General features: G+C 54.6%; 1 protein-coding gene across 2 annotated transcripts in view; it reads right to left on the bottom strand.

The window, feature by feature from the left end:
- Positions 1 to 1,922: 1,922 nt before the first annotated feature.
- LOC133343638 (semaphorin-6B-like) overlaps positions 1,923 to 20,450 on the bottom strand; it is a 52,062-nt gene continuing 33,534 nt past the window's right edge. Inside the window, exons 10-18 of one of the 2 annotated variants that reach the window (XM_061553337.1) lie at positions 19,235 to 19,452; positions 18,705 to 18,836; positions 17,495 to 17,650; positions 12,690 to 12,857; positions 7,920 to 8,054; positions 7,363 to 7,437; positions 7,061 to 7,119; positions 5,117 to 5,137; positions 1,923 to 3,961 (exon numbers count right to left, since the gene is read on the bottom strand). In XM_061553337.1, the coding sequence (XP_061409321.1) occupies positions 2,934 to 3,961; positions 5,117 to 5,137; positions 7,061 to 7,119; positions 7,363 to 7,437; positions 7,920 to 8,054; positions 12,690 to 12,857; positions 17,495 to 17,650; positions 18,705 to 18,836; positions 19,235 to 19,452 (1,992 nt within the window). In that variant the 3' untranslated portion in view covers positions 1,923 to 2,933. The remainder of the gene's footprint in view (positions 3,962 to 5,116; positions 5,138 to 7,060; positions 7,120 to 7,362; positions 7,438 to 7,919; positions 8,055 to 12,689; positions 12,858 to 17,494; positions 17,651 to 18,704; positions 18,837 to 19,234; positions 19,453 to 20,450) is intronic. The other variant, XM_061553338.1, reaches the window with a different exon arrangement.

Raw genomic sequence — 20,450 nt, 5'->3', positions numbered from 1 at the left:
AGCTACACCCGACTCTAGTCTAGTAGCTACACCGGCTCTAGTCTAGTAGCTACACCGGCTCTAGTCTAGTAGCTACACCCGGCTCTAGTCTAGTAGCCACACCCGGCTCTAGTCTAGTAGCCACACCCGGCTCTAGTCTAGTAGCTACACCCGGCTCTAGTCCAGTAGCTACACCGGCTCTAGTCTAGTAGCTACACCCGGCTCTAGTCTAGTAGTTACACCCGGCTCTAGTCTAGTAGCTACACCCGGCTCTAGTCTAGTAGCTACACCTGGCTCTAGTCTAGTAGCTACACCCGGCTCTAGTCCAGTAGCTACACCCGGCTCTAGTCCAGTAGCTACACCCGGCTCTAGTCTAGTAGCTACACCCGGCTCTAGTCCAGTAGCTACACCCGGCTCTAGTCTAGTAGTTACACCCGGCTCTAGTCTAGTAGCTACACCCGGCTCTAGTCTAGTAGCTACACCTGGCTATAGTCTAGTAGCTACACCCTGCTCTAGTCCAGTAGCTACACCCGGCTCTAGTCTAGTAGCTACACCCGGCTCTAGTTTAGTAGCTACATCCGGCTCTAGTCTAGTAGCTACACCCGGCTCTAGTCTAGTAGCTACACCGAGCTCTAGTCCAGTAGCTACACCCGGCTCTAGTCTAGTAGTTACACCCAGCTCTAGTCTAGTATCTACACCCGGCTCTAGTCTAGTAGCCACACCCGGCTCTAGTCTAGTAGCTACACCTGGCTCTAGTCTAGTAGCTACACCTGCCTCTAGTCTAGTAGCTACACCTGGCTCTAGTCCAGTAGCTACACCCGGCTCTAGTCTCGTAGCTACACCCGGCTCTAGTCTAGTAGCTACACCTGGCTCTAGTCTAGTAGCTGCACCCGGCTCTATTCTAGTAGCTACACCTGGCTCTAGTCTAGTAGCTACACCCGGCTCTAGTCTAGTAACTACACCTGGCTCTAGTCTAGCAGCTACACCCGGCTCTAGTCTAGTAGCTACACCCGACTCTAGTCTAGTAGCTACACCGGCTCTAGTCTAGTAGCTACACCGGCTCTAGTCTAGTAGCTACACCCGGCTCTAGTCTAGTAGCCACACCCGGCTCTAGTCTAGTAGCCACACCCGGCTCTAGTCTAGTAGCTACACCGGGCTCTAGTCCAGTAGCTACACCGGCTCTAGTCTAGTAGCTACACCCGGCTCTAGTCTAGTAGCTACACCCGGCTCTAGTCTAGTAGCTACACCCAGCTCTAGTCTAGTAGCTACACCCGGCTCTAGTCTAGTAGCTACACCCAGCTCTAGTCTAGTAGCTACACCCGGCTCTAGTCTAGTAGCTACACCCGGCTCTAGTCTAGTAGCTACACCCAGCTCTAGTCTAGTACTACACCCAGCTCTAGTCTAGTAGCTACACCGGCTCTAGTCTAGTAGCTACACCCGGCTCTAGTCTAGTAGCTATACCCGGCTCTAGTCCAGTAGCTACACCCGGCTCTAGTCTAGTGGCTACACCCAGCTCTAGTCTAGTAGCTACACCCAGCTCTAGTCTAGTAGCTACACCCAGCTCTAGTCTAGTAGCTACACCCAGCTCTAGTCTAGTAGCTACACCCGGCTCTAGTCTAGTAGCTACACCCGGCTCTAGTCTAGTAGCTACACCCCAGAATTATGAGCCCCATGCCCTCCGCACACGAGGCCGTGGCCTCGCTACGCAAGCGGTGTCATTAATGGTGCCAGTGGCGCGCACGACCTTCACTCCCTACATCGCGTCTCACGCGGAGCGGCAGAGCAGCCAACTAGGGGATAGGGGGAAGGGGAGTTTAACATCAGGGGTCATGTGGGTCCCACCATTTTGTGCCAGTGACATATCACACGTGTCATATCGTGTTGGGAGTGGGATTGCAGTGACATCACAATTGTGCCATGATAACGTGATAGACAATCACAGTTTTTATTTATTTATTAAAGACACTTTAGACTTGTGTGCTCGACACAGCTACAAGAGAAGAGCTGCCCATCTTTCAGTGCCTCGAATCAGGCCACTCTTCCACACACCCCTCCCCTTATCGCAAGGGGGATCCGACTTGACCACTATTGTGAACCCCATATCTCACAGGATCGCTGGGGTCAAAGATTCGGACTTCAGATAGTGAAACAGGGGTCTGGCTTACCTTTTGACCCTCAATAGATCCCAATAATCGATAATAAATAAATTAATTACTAAACAAGCAACAAAGAGGGCTCACAGTAGGGGATTAAAAACAAGGTCCCCCACACATTGGGGTCAGGGAGTCCAGGGGGGACCCAGGCCCCCCCAGCATAATTTTTCACTGAATGTTTTTGAGGTTACTGGTAAACTGGAGTGGTCACGCAACTGACGAGTCCTAGCCACAGCAGAAGCGAGAGGTATACTGGATGTCATGTTCTCGGCAAGTAAATGCTTTCTGGGTCGCCAACCCCCCAGGGGGCCCCAATGGGGGAGGTCCTGCTTTTGCTAGGATCTCAGCCCAGAGGAGTCTCAATTTTGCTAGGATAGTCCTGGTAGTCTCATAATGGCCATGTTCTGGCCTCGTGCCCGACTCATGACGACTCAGACGAAGGGCAGAGATACCTGAGTAGTGGACAGAGCGACCCGAGCAGTGGGTGGAGCTACCTGAGTATTGGGCGGGGTTACCTGAGTCGTGAGTGGGCTCGTGGTCGAGTGGACATGGCTATGTAAATGTGAGCAGGAGCTGACAGAGGAAGATAGGTGGCTGCCAGCTCACCCCCTTGGTTCCTGGTTGAGTTTCACAGATACATGGCAGTCTTACACCAAAACCTCCTGGGTCCGTGAGTCCACAGCTCCTCCTGAACGGCTCGCAGATGAGACCGGGTTTGGTCAAGTTCAGGTTTGAGTCCAGGTCTCCCTGAGTGAGTCCCCTCTGTCACCGTTACACGAATGCCTGACCCCCTGGGTTCCCTCAGGGGTCTCCTTGAGGATCTGAGTCTAGCATTGGTGTTTGTGTTGTGGAGTGGGAGTGGAGTAGGCGGGTCCGGGGTTTGGGCTTAGGGGGTGATTGGTTTGGGGGGGAGTGAATGTGGTCACTTTTGGGGTGGAAGCTGGAGTTGGAGTCAGGGGCAATTGTGGGGTCAGGATCGAGATTGGGGTCATGATTGGAACAGAGGTCAGGATTGGGGTCAGAGTATAGGTTAGGGTCAGTGTTGGGGTCGAGGTCGAGGCCAGGTGAAGGGTCGCCCCCGTGCCGCTGGATGGGAGTGATGAGTGCGCACGGGACACGACGGAGACGTGGCCGTGGCGAACACCCGGTTGGGGACACGGGTCGCTCCCCCTCCTCTCCCTCCTCATCTTCTTCATCATCACACCCTCCTCCTCCTCCTCCTCTCTGCTCCTCATTGCTTCTCACTTCCAAAGAGGTGCCAGGATGTAGGTTTTCTTGTTCATCGTCCCCCTCCTCCTCATAGCCTCCTCCACCTCCTTCTCCACATCCTCCTTCACCTTCTCCACCTCCTCCTCCCTCCTCTACCTGTGCACGGGGGGCCCCTCTCTCCACGCCGGCCCCAGGGCCTTGACTCCGCTTGGGGTTGGCACCGGGGACCCCCTTGGGCCGCATCTCGGGGGTAGCATCCGGTGTGGGGAGCCCCAGCAGCAGCAGCTGACGCAGGGGCCCCGCGGCGGGGGGTGTCCAGGGCGAGCCGGGGTCTGGCCGGGGTTCGTCCGGAGAACCTTGGGGCCCATCCTCGGGCGTTCCCCCCCCATCTCCTTGACGTCTCCACAACCGGAGGCGCTCCCCCCAGGGGCGGCTGCGGGATGGGGGGGGGCGCTGGCAAGAAGGGCGGCGGCGGCAATGTCGGGAGGCGACGGGCAGGGCCAGGGCGACCCCCAGGAGGAATGCGCCCAGCGAGCAAGGAACCAGCAGGGAGGCAGGGACCCTGAGGGGGGGGGGGCCCTCTCCCAGGCCCCCCGATACGCGGCGCTCCCGGATGAGACCTGCAGCAACCGCACGACACCGCCGCCCGTTAACAAAGATGGACGCTTAGTTGGGATAGTCAGCCATGCCTACAAACTGCAAGGATGTTTTAAGCATCCCGTCTGCCACGCACGAAGGAGGCAGCGCATCGTTTAGTTATTGCGTTATTCATTCTCCACAATGAGAATACATTTTCTTCGACTGATTATTCTGCGTTATGAATGCAGAGATTTGTGTTGAGCCAGGACCCATGTCTAACAGACGGGGCTCTTGCCAGTAACATCTGGGAGTTGAAGAAAGGTGACTCTATTGATGAGGCACTGAATGTTGAAACTGGTCCAGATAATGCTTGCGCTGGGATTATGCACTCCTAGAAAGAAGGCTGTGTGGCTGGTGGGAAGTGTAAAACATGCTTTTGTTTTTTGACGTGGAGTGAACCGATACAGGAAGCAGGAGGTGGTGTAGCGCCTGCTGGTTTACGCGTCAGTGACCTTCACCCAGTGTGGAGTTCACGGCCACCATATGCCCGGGGCCTGTTCTGCACGTGCCGTGTCCTGGCAACTCATCGTATTCTCCAGAGCGATAAACCTCAAGGACCTGTGACTGGAACTCTGTGAACTGGAGGAGGTGCCACATGACCATGGGGGCAAACTGTGGGACATAGTGCTGTTGTTAGTTTTAATTGTTGCCTCGACACACTTCGCCATTCAGGATAAGGGGACTCCCCACTGACACCCCACTCAGTTACTTTTGGTGGTATTGGTGGGGTTAATCAAGGGGGATTCTTTTCAGCCAAGTTTTGGTATTTTGTGTGGGGTGAGCACAGGAAGGACCGTGTGGGTGGACGTGGCGGAATATAAACCCCCATTTCCGCCACAGATGGAGCACATGGTGGCTGAGAATGCTTCAGAACCATTACCCCAGCCCAGAGTCCACCGTTATGCCACAAATGTAACCAAGCGATGGGCCGCTTCGTATCGATATTCCTGGGCTTCCCTGCTCGCTGTCCCACTGGATCTCCGGGCAGCAGCAGGCAACCCCACGTGACTCCACATGACCCCACCAGACTGTCGCTTTTGGGTGCTCAATATGAGGGTCACAGGGTCACAAGAGGGGTCATGAGAGGTCACATGGTCATGTGAGGGTGGTGGAGACTGGTGCAACTGCTGACTAACCCGTCTCTGTGATGCATTCATCTGTAACACGGACACACACACATAGAGGCATTAAACACACGCACAGAGGCATTCACCATTAAGAGAGAGGCATATACAAAAATACAAATAAATGTGTACACATCCCATCGGCCACCAAGGCCTTCTTCCTTTTCTGAGTGCAAAATCCGAGCAAAGTCAGGCTTGCTCACTGGCGGAGCCAGGATTTCCAGGTAGGAGGGGGCAGCCCCTCCAGCTATGAAAAATGAGTTGTTGTTAGTAAGGACTTGTCCATTGATTTTTATTCTATTGCGTGTGCGGCGATGGCGCAGCCATCGATCGAGGATCGAATTCGAACCGTGTGTGATCGGTATCACGCTCGCTGAAGGTATGGCTTCAGGGAAGTCGTGTAATGTATACGCAACTGCGCACAATTATGTGAGTCACTTATAACCGCTTTGCCGTTACTTATTGCCAATTATGGACTCAGACTATTGTCCTATCATCTCATAGAGTCCCTGGCACATAATATGCTACACCATTGGCAGTGGGGGTCGCAAAATGCCGATTTATTACAAATAAACCCCAATGATCCGATCAAAATTAGGGATTTCGATCGGATCATTGGGGGGGGGGGCACGTGCTACCCCGCCCCCCCACTGGCTCTGCCAGTGGGCTTGCTTGAACCAATGGTGGTGAATTGCCAGATGCTTATCAGCAAGGATCCTCTCCGTTAGATGTGGGTCCTAGTTCGATGCAAAGCTATACAATATAGCAATTACATGTTATATATAACAATTATATAATGTGGTTATAATTAGCATCAGCCATGATCAATCCACCCCTAGATGAAGGCCTCCCCCCAAGTATGTTAAAGGTTCGAAAGTGTGGTATCTGTGTCTGGCTGTCTCTGTGAGTCTGGTTGGGGGAAGGGCTTAGGGCGAGTCTCTGTATGGCGAGTACTCTGCACTCCCTAGCACGGTGCCCCCATCCCATTGCCAGATGTGGGGGGGGGGAGCGAGGGAGGCGGGGGGGGCGTTCGTCCTGTGTTTGCGTTGCCCTTGTGGAGCCACACAGCAGCAGCTGCCAGTGTCACCGAGTGGGACTCGGGCGTCTACACACACATAGAGACAATGATACCCCGTATAGCCTTAACAGACTGCTGGGGCAAGTGTTCTTGGTGAGCAACTATTAAGGCCGGTGCGGTAAATGGGTGGGTGGCCAACGCTGCGTCCGGCCGCCTTTGTCTCCCCAGGACCGATGTTTACACACTGCACCAGGTACTCATTGAGACTGAGTCGACCTCGGAGAGGCATAGAACTGGTTCAGATAATTACCACCAGTATTGGTGGCGGTGAGTGGGAATCAGAATCTTTGTTTATCCGAGATAAATCGAGCTCGGCTAACTAGTTTCGTAGTGCAGCGCGCTAAACACTGTGCCACCATTTCCCCTATAAATAGAGATAAACACATAGACACAAAGTCACATAGACACGCACACTCACATACATAGACGCAGAGACATACAGACACATACTCTAACACAAAGACCCCCCATATGGCCTGAACAGACTTTTAACTTTTGGGGCAAGTGCTGTTAGCAAACACCTATAAAAGCCAGCACGGCAGACGAGGGGGTGGGTGGCCAGCACCACGCATGACCGTCTTTGTCTCCCCAGTGGCGATGTTTACACACCGCACAAGGTACTCAACCTAGGGGAGGCCCAGGACTGGTTCAGATAATCGCCACTGGTGTTGGTCGTGAGCGGGTTTGTAGCACAGCGCGCTAACCGCTACATCATTGCTCCCCTAACACACAGACAAATACCCTAACACACAGAAACACACACACAGACAAATACCATAACACACAGACACACACACACAAATACCCTAACACACAGACACACACACACAGACACACACACAGACACACACACACGCACAGATGCACAAGTACCCTACCTGCACACTCCTCCATTCCGCTCGTGTCACCATAGGCAACATCCTGTTCAAACGGCTCCCTGGTGGGTCCAGCAACACACAGACACACACACAGACACACACAGACACACAAATACGGACATGATGGAGATGGTGGTCAGAGCTGTAATGGTATTATTGGTGATGGTGGTGCTAAATGTGATATCCATGGTGGTGATGACAAAAGTTGTGGTAGCGGTGGTGGTGGTGATGGTAGTGGTGAGGATGGTGGTGGTTAGGGTGGTGGTGAGGGAGCCCCCTTCGCTGCACGACACCTCCCTCACCTGGTCCTGGGGCCCAGGCGCTGGCACGACCCCCTGACCCAGCCGCAGTAGGGGTCCCGCGCAGCCACACATGCCCTGCACACCCCCACAGCACGGAGCCCCCACCCCCATACACAACACGGGGTCATTCTGCCCTTCCTCATTCACTGCTCCCTCAGCCATCACTCACCCCTCACTCCTCCATCTCTACTCAACGCCCATATTTCTCCTACCCATCCCATCACCGCCCCTCACGAACCAACATCTCCACATGCCCCATCACCACATGCCCATCACTGCCTTTATCACCACACGCCCCATCGCTGCTCCCATCACCACATGCCCCATCACCGCCCCATCACCACAAGCCTCATCACCACCCCATCACCACAAGCCTCATCACCGCCCCATAACCACAAGACTCATCACCGCCCCATCACCACAAGCCTCATCACCACACGCCCCATCACCACAAGCCTCATCACCACACGCCCCATCACCACAAGCCTCATCACCGCCCCATCACCACAAGCCTCATCACCGCCCCATCACCACAAGCCTCATCACCGCCCCATTACCTCCGGCAGGTAGCGTGGCGCTCGCAGCGGCTGAGCGGGAGCCGCACGAGGCAAGAGGAGAAGGCGACGAGCAGCGCGTGGGACGCAGCGTCCACGGAGAGCGCAACGATGCTTGCACCCCCAGACTCCCCGCACCTACGCACGCACACGCATAGACATACACGCACCCACGCAAATACATGCATGCACACACACACACATACATGCGCGCACATGTACACACACACACATCAATAACAAGAAGCGCAATTCACCACTCGGTTTCGGTGACGTCACCACACAACTTGTGCCAGGCTATGTGCACGTTGAGGCTGTCATGTGATGTGTGGAAGGCTCACGAGCAGGAGGTCATGGGACAGACCCAGGTACCATGGGTTGATTTACTGAGAAGACTGACAGATGCAACACATACGCTCCCCACTGTACCACCTCGCTGTATTTTATCCCGACAGTGCCAACATTTTTTCATCATGGGACCTCCCTTGCCAGTGTAGTGACATAGGGAAGGGCATCGCACTGCTGCTTCGCTGCCATCGGGAACGGAGCGACAGAGCCGCGGGGAGAGGACACCGTCGTCGCTGCGGGGGCTGGTGGTGGAGGCCCGGGCATTCGGGCCACGCGGTGGGGCCGCCATTTTGGCGGCTGGTCGTGGCGCTGTTCCTGCCAAAATGCCGCTCCCGCCAACTCGGCGGCTGGTCGGGGCGCTGTTCCCGCCAAAATGCCGCTCCCGCCAACTCGGCGGCTGGTCGGGGCGCTGTTCCCGCCAAAATGCCGCTCCCGCTAAATCGGCGGCTGGTCGGGGCGCTGTTCCTGCTGCCGAAAGGCCGTTCCCACCGACATAAATGCCTGCGGAGGGGGAGTTCCACACGTTCGGGTGGCGCCCCCGTCTTCTGCTCGAGCGCGAGAGGTGGATGGGTTCGCCAGAGGAGGCCGTGTTCACCATGCAAGATTCTTGGGGGCGTCCAAGTGCTCCACCTTGCCGCCCTCCGCTATTCACAGTTTACCAGGCGAGTCGTGACATGACATAAGCACCCGGCCCCAAGAAAATTAATAATAATAACTTCACCCATGTTGCGTGCACCGGGTTGCGTGTGTTTTTTTTAACTCGCTGGTTTGCGGAGCGTGTTCGTCCGGTTGTGTGCGTGACAAATTGACGCGGCGTCCGTGCAGGTGTCTGCTTGTAACAGTGTTTGTTATTAATTACGGCGTCGAGATCGTTATCTTCAGGGGGCAGTTAATGATTAATTCGTTGTTGGGTGTCCCGAGCTCCGTTGATATCCTGTGGGTTGCCGTGTTAATGACTCGTGTTGTTACATCGTTTAGTTGCGAAATCGCGATTGTTATTGTGTATACTGTATGGAGTTTCGCTCGTGATTGTTCACGTGTAACTGTCAGAAACTTTGATCGTCATTGTTGCCAAGGTACAGACCATATGGAGCTTTGCTCGAGAGTGTTAACAGTGTATGGACTGTTGGGTACTTGCTTGTGATTATTTACTATGTACGGATTGTCTGGAGTATTGATTGTGTGTTGCCATGTGGGGACTGGATGGAGCATTGCTCCAAATGATTAGCTGTACGAACTGCGTATACTGCATATGCTGCATATACTGTATTAATCAATTCGGCGATTCTTGGGTTTTGTGTCTAGTTTTTTGCTCTCAAAATTCAAATGCCCTGAGTCCCATGGTTAATGTTGAAGGGGATTTTGAAATGACAGGTTCGGTGTGTTTCAAACTCACTGGTTGGTTCCTGTCCATTGTTGCACAGATGTCTTTTGTGCGGGAATGCCCCTCGTGTTCTACATGGATCGGGGGTGCGTTTCAGTTAATTGCCGCCAAATTGCGTTACTCTCTCAACTCAGTTGGTACAGCTGCATGCTGCTATGCGAGTCTCGGAGATGATGTGTACGGATACGGGATGTGAGGTGTATTGTTGTGACCATTGAATATTCGGGATCGTTACAAATTGTGCGTACCTGTTCGGCATTGGATCAGTTCAGTGGGGGATCCTAATTCAAATTGTATGTGTTGTGATGGTGTTAAATTGCGATTGTGTGGGGGATGACTGCTTGCTTTGTGGCTCTGCCGTGATTGGTATGGAGCATTTCAATTGCGATGGTGACATGCTGCCAGGGACTTGGAATTGTGGTGCTGGCTGTCACCTATCTTGGGGCGCAGATCCTGACCAGGATGGCCCAGTGAGTGTTGCGTGTCTAACACGAACGTTGTGGTCCCGTCATGCTATGGTTGACGGCTTGACCTGACGGCTCGGAGATTGAGACACTCCGAGGCGCGTTGAAACAGTGGGCTGGAGATTCGTAGTGTTCAGGTGTAGTTGTCCCGTTACGTTGGGACTGTATCCCTCAGTTGTTAGGGTGCATGTTGTACAGTGAGTGAATGATGGGTCGTCTCAGCTCGGTCGGTACAGCTATATGCTGCGCTGCGAATCTTGGAGAGAGACTGGTTTAAAATTCCCCCGATATGGCCGACGCGTGCTACTGGTTGTGACGCCGCGTCGGAAAGGTGGTGGGGTGGTAACATGGAAATTCCCCCCCGATATGGCTGACGTGCGCGGTTTTAGGATGGAGACGCCACGTCGGAAAGGCGGGGCGTGCTAACGGGTGACATGTAATGTCGGTGGTGGTCCTCAGTGAGGGCTGCTGGTTCGCAAGCACGGGATGCCTTGGAGATGCGGTTCCCGCGTGCGGCCGCCATTTCTGGGCAAGAGCAGGCAGATTTATTTTGTTGTGTCATGTCAATTTTATATATATATTTTAAAATGTAGATACTGGAGCAGCCCTGAAGTGCGACTTCTTTGCCCTGTACATGGGTCGACCCTGAAGTACGACTTCTCGACCCGGGACGTAGACAGACATCCGGAATAATAATTAGTGTGTAGAGGGGTGCTAGACATGTTGGTCTTCGCCTTCTCACCACCTGACGGATGGGACGGTGGTAGGGTGGTGTGGAACCCTGCCATCCATGGGGTGGTTGTGTGATTTTGGTTCGATTACCGGTGTTGGTTGTGCATCCAATGCGTCGGAATCTGTATATTTTGTTTTATTTTCTACCGCCGAGTGGTATACAATCATCTCCACTACCCTGGGGCCGGGTGACTGTCATGTCCGAAGAGCGGAGGCGAGTGTTCGTTGAGTGATGCCTCAGGAGGGTTTGTTTCTCGTCACAGGAGGCAGTATCTACCTGGCACCTTGGAGTCGCCGGTTATGCCGACCGGCTATGGACTGGGGGGAGGGAGTGGAGCATGCGTCAGCTACTCCTGCTCCTCCTGTTCTTGACTCCTGGGGAGGGGCCGTGCCCTTTGGGCCGCTTCTGGTTCCCCAGGGCCTCCAGGGGGGGGGGGGGTGTGCACCTCCCCTGGGGGGCCCGGCCACATGGACTCGTGGAAGACTGGCTGCTCTACATGGCTTTCAGACGCCTTGCTCATTGCCTACGTCGTCGTTCCAATGGCAACACTCACATGTCGGTGCATGCGTGATTCTCACGGGGAGGCTGTGCTGGAGCGTAAGTGGGTTGGCCAGTTTCCATGTATATTTGTTGTTGGCAATTCCTCGTTTTCTATGCGGTTCCCTTCCTTTTACCCTCGTCGATTCTGTGTATATTACGTGATTGTATTTCTTATCGGTCGCCGGTCATTTATTGAGGCACACCTTTTCGATGTTTCACAGTTGTGTTACAGCCGGGATGGCTGTGTGTTTATACAGGGGGGGGGGGGGTGATGTAGTGACATCGGATGTCACTACTATGTCGGCCCGTACGAGGGCTGGGGGCCCCAAGGGGGTGCTTGGGGGGTCACGTGGTGGAGGGACCCAGACCTTCCCGTGAGGTGGGGGAAGGGAGGCGTGGCCTGGGAAGGGAGGCGTGGCCTGGGCAGAGCCGGCCACGCCTGGGCGGAGCCGGCCACGCCGGAGCGGATATAAGCAGGGTGTGGATGCAGAGCGGGGCTGTTGAACTCCGAAGTGAAGACGACATCATCGGTCCTCAAGTCCCGGGTCGTCGTCCTGGACCAGGCAACCCGTTGCCTGCCTGGTCCACTCTGTGTCGTGTTCCAGAGTGTTAGTGAGTTGAGGAAGGTGGTCACCACCTCATGTACAGTGTTATATTACTTACCGTTTAATAAATAGTGTTGCCTCCAAGCTGTGTGTGTGTGCACCTAATTCGAACCCGCTACACCAGTATCAAAACATAAATATAAGAATAGGTTTTACCTATTCTTATATATATATTTTTTTCCTTGCAAAAAGTTTCAGTTTGGCGTTATAACATCTTAACACCTGTTTTATTGCCAGAAAGGATAAAACTTATTCTCATATTTTGCTGCATTGTAACTGCCCGGTGCTCCGCTGGTTGTTGTGAGTGTTGGTCCTATGCCTTACCCTGTTGTTGGAGGAAAATTGCCTCCAACTGCCCAGTAGCATCCTTCACGAGCCTTCTCCACAAAGGCCGATCTTGACACTGCTGGTACCAGTCATTGGTAAGGCCACTCAGCTCCATATCCTCATCAGTCCATTTCTTCTCTAGCCCATACCGAGACCATTTAGTCCGCTCTATCCAGCCAAACAGAATCTGCTTGGTCATGCGGTGGTTGGGCGTGCAGCCGACATGATCCAGCCAACACAGCCTCACCTGCCGGAGGAGCTCACAGATGATGAGACTGTGCACATATATTTCAAGGATCCGAAAGCTCACTCAGACACACAGACACAGTCACAAGTTGTGGCCCCGTTCTGGTGTTGAGCTATGACTCTCACACTCGGGGGTTGAACGCCTCCAGCTGTTCCAGCACCACAGCCGAGCCCTCCAACTCCAGGGGGGGCAACGCCTTGATCACGTGGCCGCCCTCTGAGCCCACGAACAGCACCGTCTCATTGCCGTAGGGACCCGCGCTCGTATCCACGGCAACGTGGGTCAGCCTCCACCTGCGCCACGGCAATAGGTGGGTACCCAGACACACGTACAGACACACGGAGACAAATATACATCAGGAAGCCCACACAATGCTGGGGCAAATGCTGTTAGCGAGCACTTATTAAGGCTAGCATGGCACATGAGGGGGCGGTGTGGCTAGAACCACATACAGTACCGTCATACACACAGGCACACCTCCACACATCTACACGCCCCTACACGCCTCTGCATACCCCTACAAACCCCTACAACAACAACCGCCATTGGCCACTAAGTGGCGGTGATGTCATCACGACGCTTGTGCCAGGCTATGTGCATGTTGAGGCCACGTGAAGTGGCGAACGCCCGCTGGCACGAGGTCACAGGGCAGACCCAGGTGCCACAGGTCGACTGACCGAGATGACTGGCTGATGCACCACCTGTGCCCCTACTGTGCCAACTTGCTGTGCTTTAGCTACCCAGCGCTCTGCTCATTGTGAGAATTGCTCCTCCGCCCTCGATTGTTGTTGGAGGGCGACTGTCTCCAACTGGCCAGTAGCGTCCTTCACGAGGCTCCTCCACAGAGGCCGATCTTGACACCGCTGGTATCAGTCATCAGCAAGTCCACTGAGCCCCACATCCTCCTGTACCACATCACTCCATCTCTTCTCTAGCCCGTGCCGCGCCTGTTTAGCCTCCTCGATCCGGCCAAACAAAAGCTGTTTAGGCATGTGGTGGCTGGGCATGTGGGCTACATGATCCAGCCAACGCAGCCTTGCTTGCTGGAGGAGCTCACTGATCGGACTTTGTCCAGATCTTTCAAGGATTTGTGAGTTCCTCACAAAATTCAGCCTGGTTAAACCCAGGATCGATTGTAGGCAGGCCAGCCTAAATGTTTCTAGCCAGCGAAGATGTTCCATGAGAAGGGTCCACGTTTCGCAAGCGTAGATAAGGTAGGGCATAACTGTGGCCGAGAAGACCTGAAGCTTCATGTGGAGCGACAGACCAGGTAGCTTCCACACAGCGTTACGCAACCGATGAAAAGATAATGCCGCTCGACTGATTCGGTGTGAGAACTCTGCTGTCAAACCGGAGCCGGTCATGAGCACACTGCTCAGGTATGGGAAACTCTCCACTCTTTCCACAACTGCCCCATCACCAATTGGGAGTTGTGGGGGTGGAGTGTCCGATGGTACAAAATACCTAGGCAGGTGCTTAGTTTTGGCGGGGCTGATGGTAAGGCCCCACCTCTTAGTGGCAAGCTCCAGGTTCAGCAGCAGCACCTCCAACCCCTCCTCTGAGTGAACAACAATTACCAGGTCATCGGCATACATAACATGATTGAGCAATAGGGAGCCATCCCTTGACCGCATCCGGGCATCGATCAGCCTCCCATTGCATCTGTACCAGATGGAAATTCTTCCAGCATAGCTATTGGTCGAAATAGATGTGAAATAATATAATAATAATAGTACAATTTGTAACGCGCGCAAATTTGCAGACGTAGTGGCCGCAACTCAGAGGCGCGGAGCCAAGCTCAGAGTCGCTCAAAAGCATGATTGTAGAGGTGAGTTTTTAAGTGTCTCTTGAAGGAGGCGATTGAGGTGATGCTGCGAATGTGCAGAGGGATATCGTTCCAGACTGTTGGGGCTGCCACCGAGAAGCGGCGCGTAGACATGACCATCCTGGATCTTGGTATTGAGAGGAGGTCGTGAGTCGCGCTGCGCAGGCATCTGCCGTGTGCTGAGCTGCAAGTTGTCAGTAATGAAGAAAGATACGGCGGGCAGGCGGATATGAAGGCATTGTGGGAGCCAGAGGACATCCCTGTCGCACCCCAAGGTGTACAGGGAATGGCTCCGACTCCAGGCCACGTAGTTTTACCCGGGCCCGCTCACCATCATGAAGATTCTTAATTATCGTCAGCAGAGGGTCAGGGACTCCGAAAGCACGAAGAACAACCCAGAGCCCAGGCCTACTGATTGTATCATAGGTCTTGACCAGGTCAATAAAACAGAGATGTAGGTCTTGTTGGAATTCCCTACACCTCTGCTGTAGCAGATAGACAGAAAATATGGCATCTGTGCAGGACCACCCTTTCCTGAAAGTGCATTGGGGCTCCACAAACCTCTCCTCGGAGTGCTTAGCAAAGCGATGTTGAATAATCCTTGCCAGTACCTTTCCCGGCACACTGAGGAGTGAGATGCTCCTGTAGTTGTTACAGTCTGTGCGGTCCCCCTTCTTAAAGAGGGGGACCACCAGGGCATCCTTCCAATCCTGCAGAACCCGTCCAGTGGTCCAGACTGTTGTTATGATGTCATGTAGGGAAGTCTGTGCACAAATGCTACCCTCCCTCAGCATTTCGCTTGGGAGATCATCTCTGCCCGGTGCCTTTCCTGGTCTCAGACTCCGGATCGTCTTCAGTACTTCCTCAACAGATGGCAGCTCAGCCAGCCACTCACAGGGGGTGACTTCTTCTTCCAATATTTGAGGCACCGCAGCCTCAGCAGGGTCATCCCCACTTTGTCCCACGTTGTTTCCAGGCTGAGGGATCTCCCCTCCCCCAGGACCTCACAGAAATGCTCAGCAAATGTGCAAACCTGTTCCCGGGGGTTAGAGATTGGATCACCGTTCTTTCCCCTAATGATGGTAATAGGTATTGCGCTGCAGGTTACTTTTTTGATGGAGTTAAAGAGCAATTTGTGATCGCAGGCCATTGAGGCAGACTCCATCTCCTCGGCAACCAGCGACCACCACCCATCCTTGCAGCGCCTCACAGCTCTCCGAACCTCCGAGCGAAGGCTGCAGTAAGCCTCCTCATTCTCCGACGTGGAATGCTAAAGACGATGAGAGTGGACCTGTTGCTTTTTCTCAGCCAGCCTGAACATCTCAGCCAGGGTCTCTGGAGAGGTCTGGACCATGTATCCAAAGCAGCCATTGCAGCTACAGGAGCCAACCCCAGCCGCAAGCGATGATGGAATTCTCACTTGCAACTTTCAAAAGCTAGCTGAGACCATGCCACTATGGATTTTAATGGGGTCCTGGGTGTACACCCACCACCGGAGTGGAAGAATGGCAGGCGCATCTTACAGATGATAAGTTGATGGTCAGTGGGCAGATCAGCTCCACGGTAGGTCCTGGTGTCAAGGATATGGGCCCACATCCGCTGTTCCGTCACTATGTAGTCCAGCAGATGTTATTGCTTAGACCCGGCATGCATCTGTAATGTGAGGGTATATCCGGGTGGTTGATCACACATCGTTATGATGATTGGCTCTACCGGTCCAGGCCCATAGCCAATGGGGAGAGGTCTAGGGGTGTGGCCATGATGTAATGGGAAGGTAACACCTGGAAGGAGATGATTGGATCTGCTGGCTTTAGCCACAGCCAATGGGGGGACGAGTTAGGGGCGTGGTCCTGGGATCGTAGGATGGAATCTGGAAGATTCCATGGAGGTTACCCAGGACTGGTGGAAAGGTACCACGTGACCCAGGTATTAAAAGGGGTAGAGACAGGTAACACGTGGTCAGATCTGGAACGAACGAAGGGTGAGGCCACGCAGGAGCGGGGGTCCAGGCCTGCCACGTGGCAGCAAGAGTCTCTCTCCCTCCCTTTCATGCTGTCTGTCAACAGCGTGAAGAAGTAAGACAGTAGTGGAGTTTATATGAAGAGAGCTGTGAACGAAAGAGAAATAAAGAACCTGATTACAGAAGTCGCTTCCACGACCTTTATTACACATCAATGATGTTGTGTGGATACGCCGATGCCGGAACAGCGTGTTGGTAATTACAAGCCCATGAGCTGCACAAAAATCTAGCAGCCTCCTGCTGTTGTTATTGAGCTGATCTGGCCCATGCCTTCCAATCACTCCAGACCAGGTGCCAGCATCATGACCAACTCGGGCATTGTAGTCACCCAAACAAGATGACTCTATCCCAATGGGCTACTTTAGCCAGCACCTGTGACAGGAGGTCATAAAAGGTATCTGACTCATCGGCCTTGCCTGAATCCCTCCACGGATGTTCGTCTTCGGTGGGGGCATAAGTAACCATGACCACCACTCCTCGCCTCTATTTGATGGGAAGGCGAGCCCAAAGTAGCCTGGGGCTTACAGCTTCCCACACCTCACCGCCACGCTCCCACACCCCCTTCATTCTTTTGTTCAGAAGAAGAGCTACTCCCTGTTGTTTGGCAGTCTCTTGTCCCGAGTAGAGGACTGTCCACCCCTCATGGTGGCAGCAGCCAGAGCCAGTCCACCGGACCTCCGGAATACCACAGAGATCCAGGCGGTACCGGTCCAGCTCCCAACAGAGGAGTGGCAGCCTCTTCTCTGCAGTGAGCGTTAGAACATTCCGTGTGGCCACCCATAGAGGTTTTTTGTTGTTTCTGGAGGAGCCCCGAGGGTAAAGATTCAGTCTCCTGGCTCCGCCAAATGGGGTTTGGCCAGGTGACGTCATAGACGCCTGTCCCTCCGGGGCCTCCGGCACAAGCTTATTCATTAAAATTTTCAGTCGTGGTTTTGTGGTCATTAATTGAAGGTGGAGGGGTTACCAGCCCCTCCACTGCCCTACACACAGATGCCTGCACTCCCCTACACTCCCCTTCACACCCCTACACTATCCCACACACTGACACCTGCATTCTGCCGCACACCGACAACTGCTGCACGCACCGGTCGATGGAGCGGATGAGCCAGGGGTGTGAGCCCAGGCTACCCACGGTTTCATCCAGCAGTGGATGGGACTTGACAAACTGGAGCGTCTCCTCAGGGAACTCAGCAGAACTGTGGAACCCTCTCGCGCATGGGTCCCCAACGCAGCAGCCGGGCCTGGGGTGGGGGCCCGGGGGGGGGGGGGGGGAGGACAGAGGGAAGCCCAGCAGGTGAGCCCAGGTGTGTTCCAGATGGGTGGCAGGGTGAGCCTGCGTGAGCGCAGGTGAGTCCTGGAGTGTCCACAGAGTGCAGGTGAGTCCTGGAATGTCCACAGAGTGCAGGTGAGTCCTGGAGTGTTCACAGAGCGCAGGTGAGTCCTGGAGTGTTCACATAATGCAGGTGAGTTCTGGAGTGTTCACAGAGTGCAGGTGAGTCCTGGAGTGTCCACAGAGTGCAGGTGAGTCCTGGAGTGTCCACAGAGTGCAGGTGAGTTCTGGAGTGTCCACAGAATGCAGGTGAGTCCTGGAGTGTCCACAGAGTGCAGGTGAGCCCTGGAGTGTTCACAGAGTGCAGGTGAGTCCTGGAGTGTCCACAGAGTGCAGGTGAGTCCTGGAGTGTCCACAGAGTGCAGGTGAGTCCTGGAGTGTCCACAGAGTGCAGGTGAGCCCTGGAGTGTTCACAGAGTGCAGGTGAGTCCTGGAGTGTCCACAGAGTGCAGGTGAGTCCTGGAGTGTTCACAGAGCGCAGGTGAGTCCTGGAGTGTTCACAGAGCGCAGGTGAGTCCTGGAGTGTCCACAGAGTGCAGGTGAGCCCTGGAGTGTCCACAGAGTGCAGGTGAGTCCTGGAGTGTCCACAGAGTGCAGGTGAGCCCTGGAGTGTCCACAGAGTGCAGGTGAGCCCTGGAGTGTTCACAGAGTGCAGGTGAGTCCTGGAGTGTCCACAGAGTGCAGGTGAGTCCTGGAGTGTTCACAGAGCGCAGGTGAGTCCTAATGTGTCCACAGAGTGCAGGTGAGTCCAGGAGTGTCCACAGAGTGCAGGTGAGTCCAGGAGTGTCCACAGAGTGCAGGTGAGTCCTGGAGTGTTCACAGAGTGCAGGTGAGTCCTGGAGTGTCCACAGAGTGCAGGTGAGCCCTGGAGTGTCCACAGAGTGCAGGTGAGTCCTGGAGTGTCCACAGAGTGCAGGTGAGTCCTGGAGTGTCCACAGAGTGCAGGTGAGTCCTGGAGAGCTCACCTGGGCGTGGGAAGCTTCTCCTCCGGCACGGTCGTCCAGCCGTGGTCTCCGGACCTCGGCTCCTTGAAACGGCCGGAGAACACACGGGCAACCTCCTCCATGTGGAACGCACACACGGCCGATCCGGTGATGCTGCATGCAGACACACACGTACGCACAAACCAAAGACAAAGGTCTCCCGTGTAGCCTGAATGAACTTCTGGGGCAAGTGCTGAGGGAAGACCTACGAAGGCCGGCACGGCAACGAGGGGGTGGTGATGTTTACACAGCGCATCAGCTGCTCATTCGAGGTTGAGCAGACCTAGCAGAAGCCCAAGACCAGTTCAGCTAATCGTTACTGGTGTTGGCCAGAATCAAGAATCAATCTCGGGACATTGGGTTCTAAGCGCAGCGTGCTAACCGCTGCGCCACTGTTCCCCACGTGCACCAAAGACACGTGCGCCTATTCAAAGAGATGCTAGAGGGGGGCCCCGTCTGCTCGTACCCCGCACGTCACCCCAGCCCGCTGTGCGTGGTGGGGAGGGTCCCACCTGTTTGCCGGGGTGGTGAAGACCCCGACGAGGAGGTGGGGGCCCCCCGCGGGCTGCAGCCCGACGAGGGCGTGGAGCTCGGGGAAGGGGAAGGGAGGCTCCCCGGGCACGGCACAGGCGAGCGACGCCTTCGCGAACGAGCTCCAGTGGCGGTGCAGCACACGCGGCGAGCCCCCCGCGTCGCTCCGGCACACGCGCGCCACTCGCGACACCACCGCCTGCAAAGACACCGCGGTGGCCCCGAGATATCAGCTCCCTCGCCTGGTTGTACAGGAGGTCGTGGGTTCGATCCCGACGACTCCTGCTGTAGAATTGGAGTCTGCATGTCTCTCTCTCTTTCCCTGTGGCAGCGTTGATTTCCTGCGGCTCCTCTGGTTCCCCCCCCTCCTTTGTATCCCCAATGCTGTTGCTGAATACACACCGCACCAAGTACTGGACTCGTGCACAGCTGAGTCGACCTTGGGGGGAACCCAGGACAAGTTCGGATATCAATCGCCATTGCTGTCAGGTGTCCGCTTGTGCTGGGGTAGGGCAGCATCATCCCACTGTCAGATAGCACCATGAGATATCATCATCGGATATCATGCTGTGTTGGTCGCACTGCTGGGATTGTTATCATCACCATTCCGCTTGGTTACCCAGGAAACTCAGTCTCGTGACTCCACCTCCTGTATACCAGGCGAGATGTTAACTCCCGCGCCTGGTATACAGGAGGTCGTAGGTTCGACCCCGACCCCGACCCCAAAGCCTGTATATTTGTAGTTTGCGGTCACTCTCTCTCCACGATTACATCGATTGTTCTACGCGTCCTCCGGTTTTACCCTCCACATTTATAATCAACATGTGTTTAGAGTATTTCGCTGGGATTTATTTACACGTGATAAGCCACTTAGTTGAGGTATCATTTGTGTCCAGGTCACTTGTTAATAAGAGCTATATAGCTCAGTGGGCCTTACCTGGTAAAATAGAAAGTTTAAAGACGAATAACCCCCATGTAGCCCACACAATCTGTTGAGGCAAGTGCTGTCAGTGAGTAGCAGCACCCAATGAAGGCCGTCACGGCACACAAGAGGGTAAGGTGGCCAGCACCACACCCCAGGACCGGTTCAGATAATCGTCACTGATTTTGGGGGCCGAGCAGGAATCGCACTCGAATTGCTGGGTTTGTAACGCAGCGCACTAACCGTTGCGCCACCACTCCCCACAACACACACAC

The sequence above is a fragment of the Lethenteron reissneri genome, chromosome 18 (genome assembly GCF_015708825.2).
Source record: "Lethenteron reissneri isolate LAM-NWPU_2019-01 chromosome 18, ASM1570882v1, whole genome shotgun sequence".
Taxonomy (NCBI): domain Eukaryota; kingdom Metazoa; phylum Chordata; class Hyperoartia; order Petromyzontiformes; family Petromyzontidae; genus Lethenteron; species Lethenteron reissneri.
This window is presented reverse-complemented; position numbering and strand designations above follow the sequence as displayed.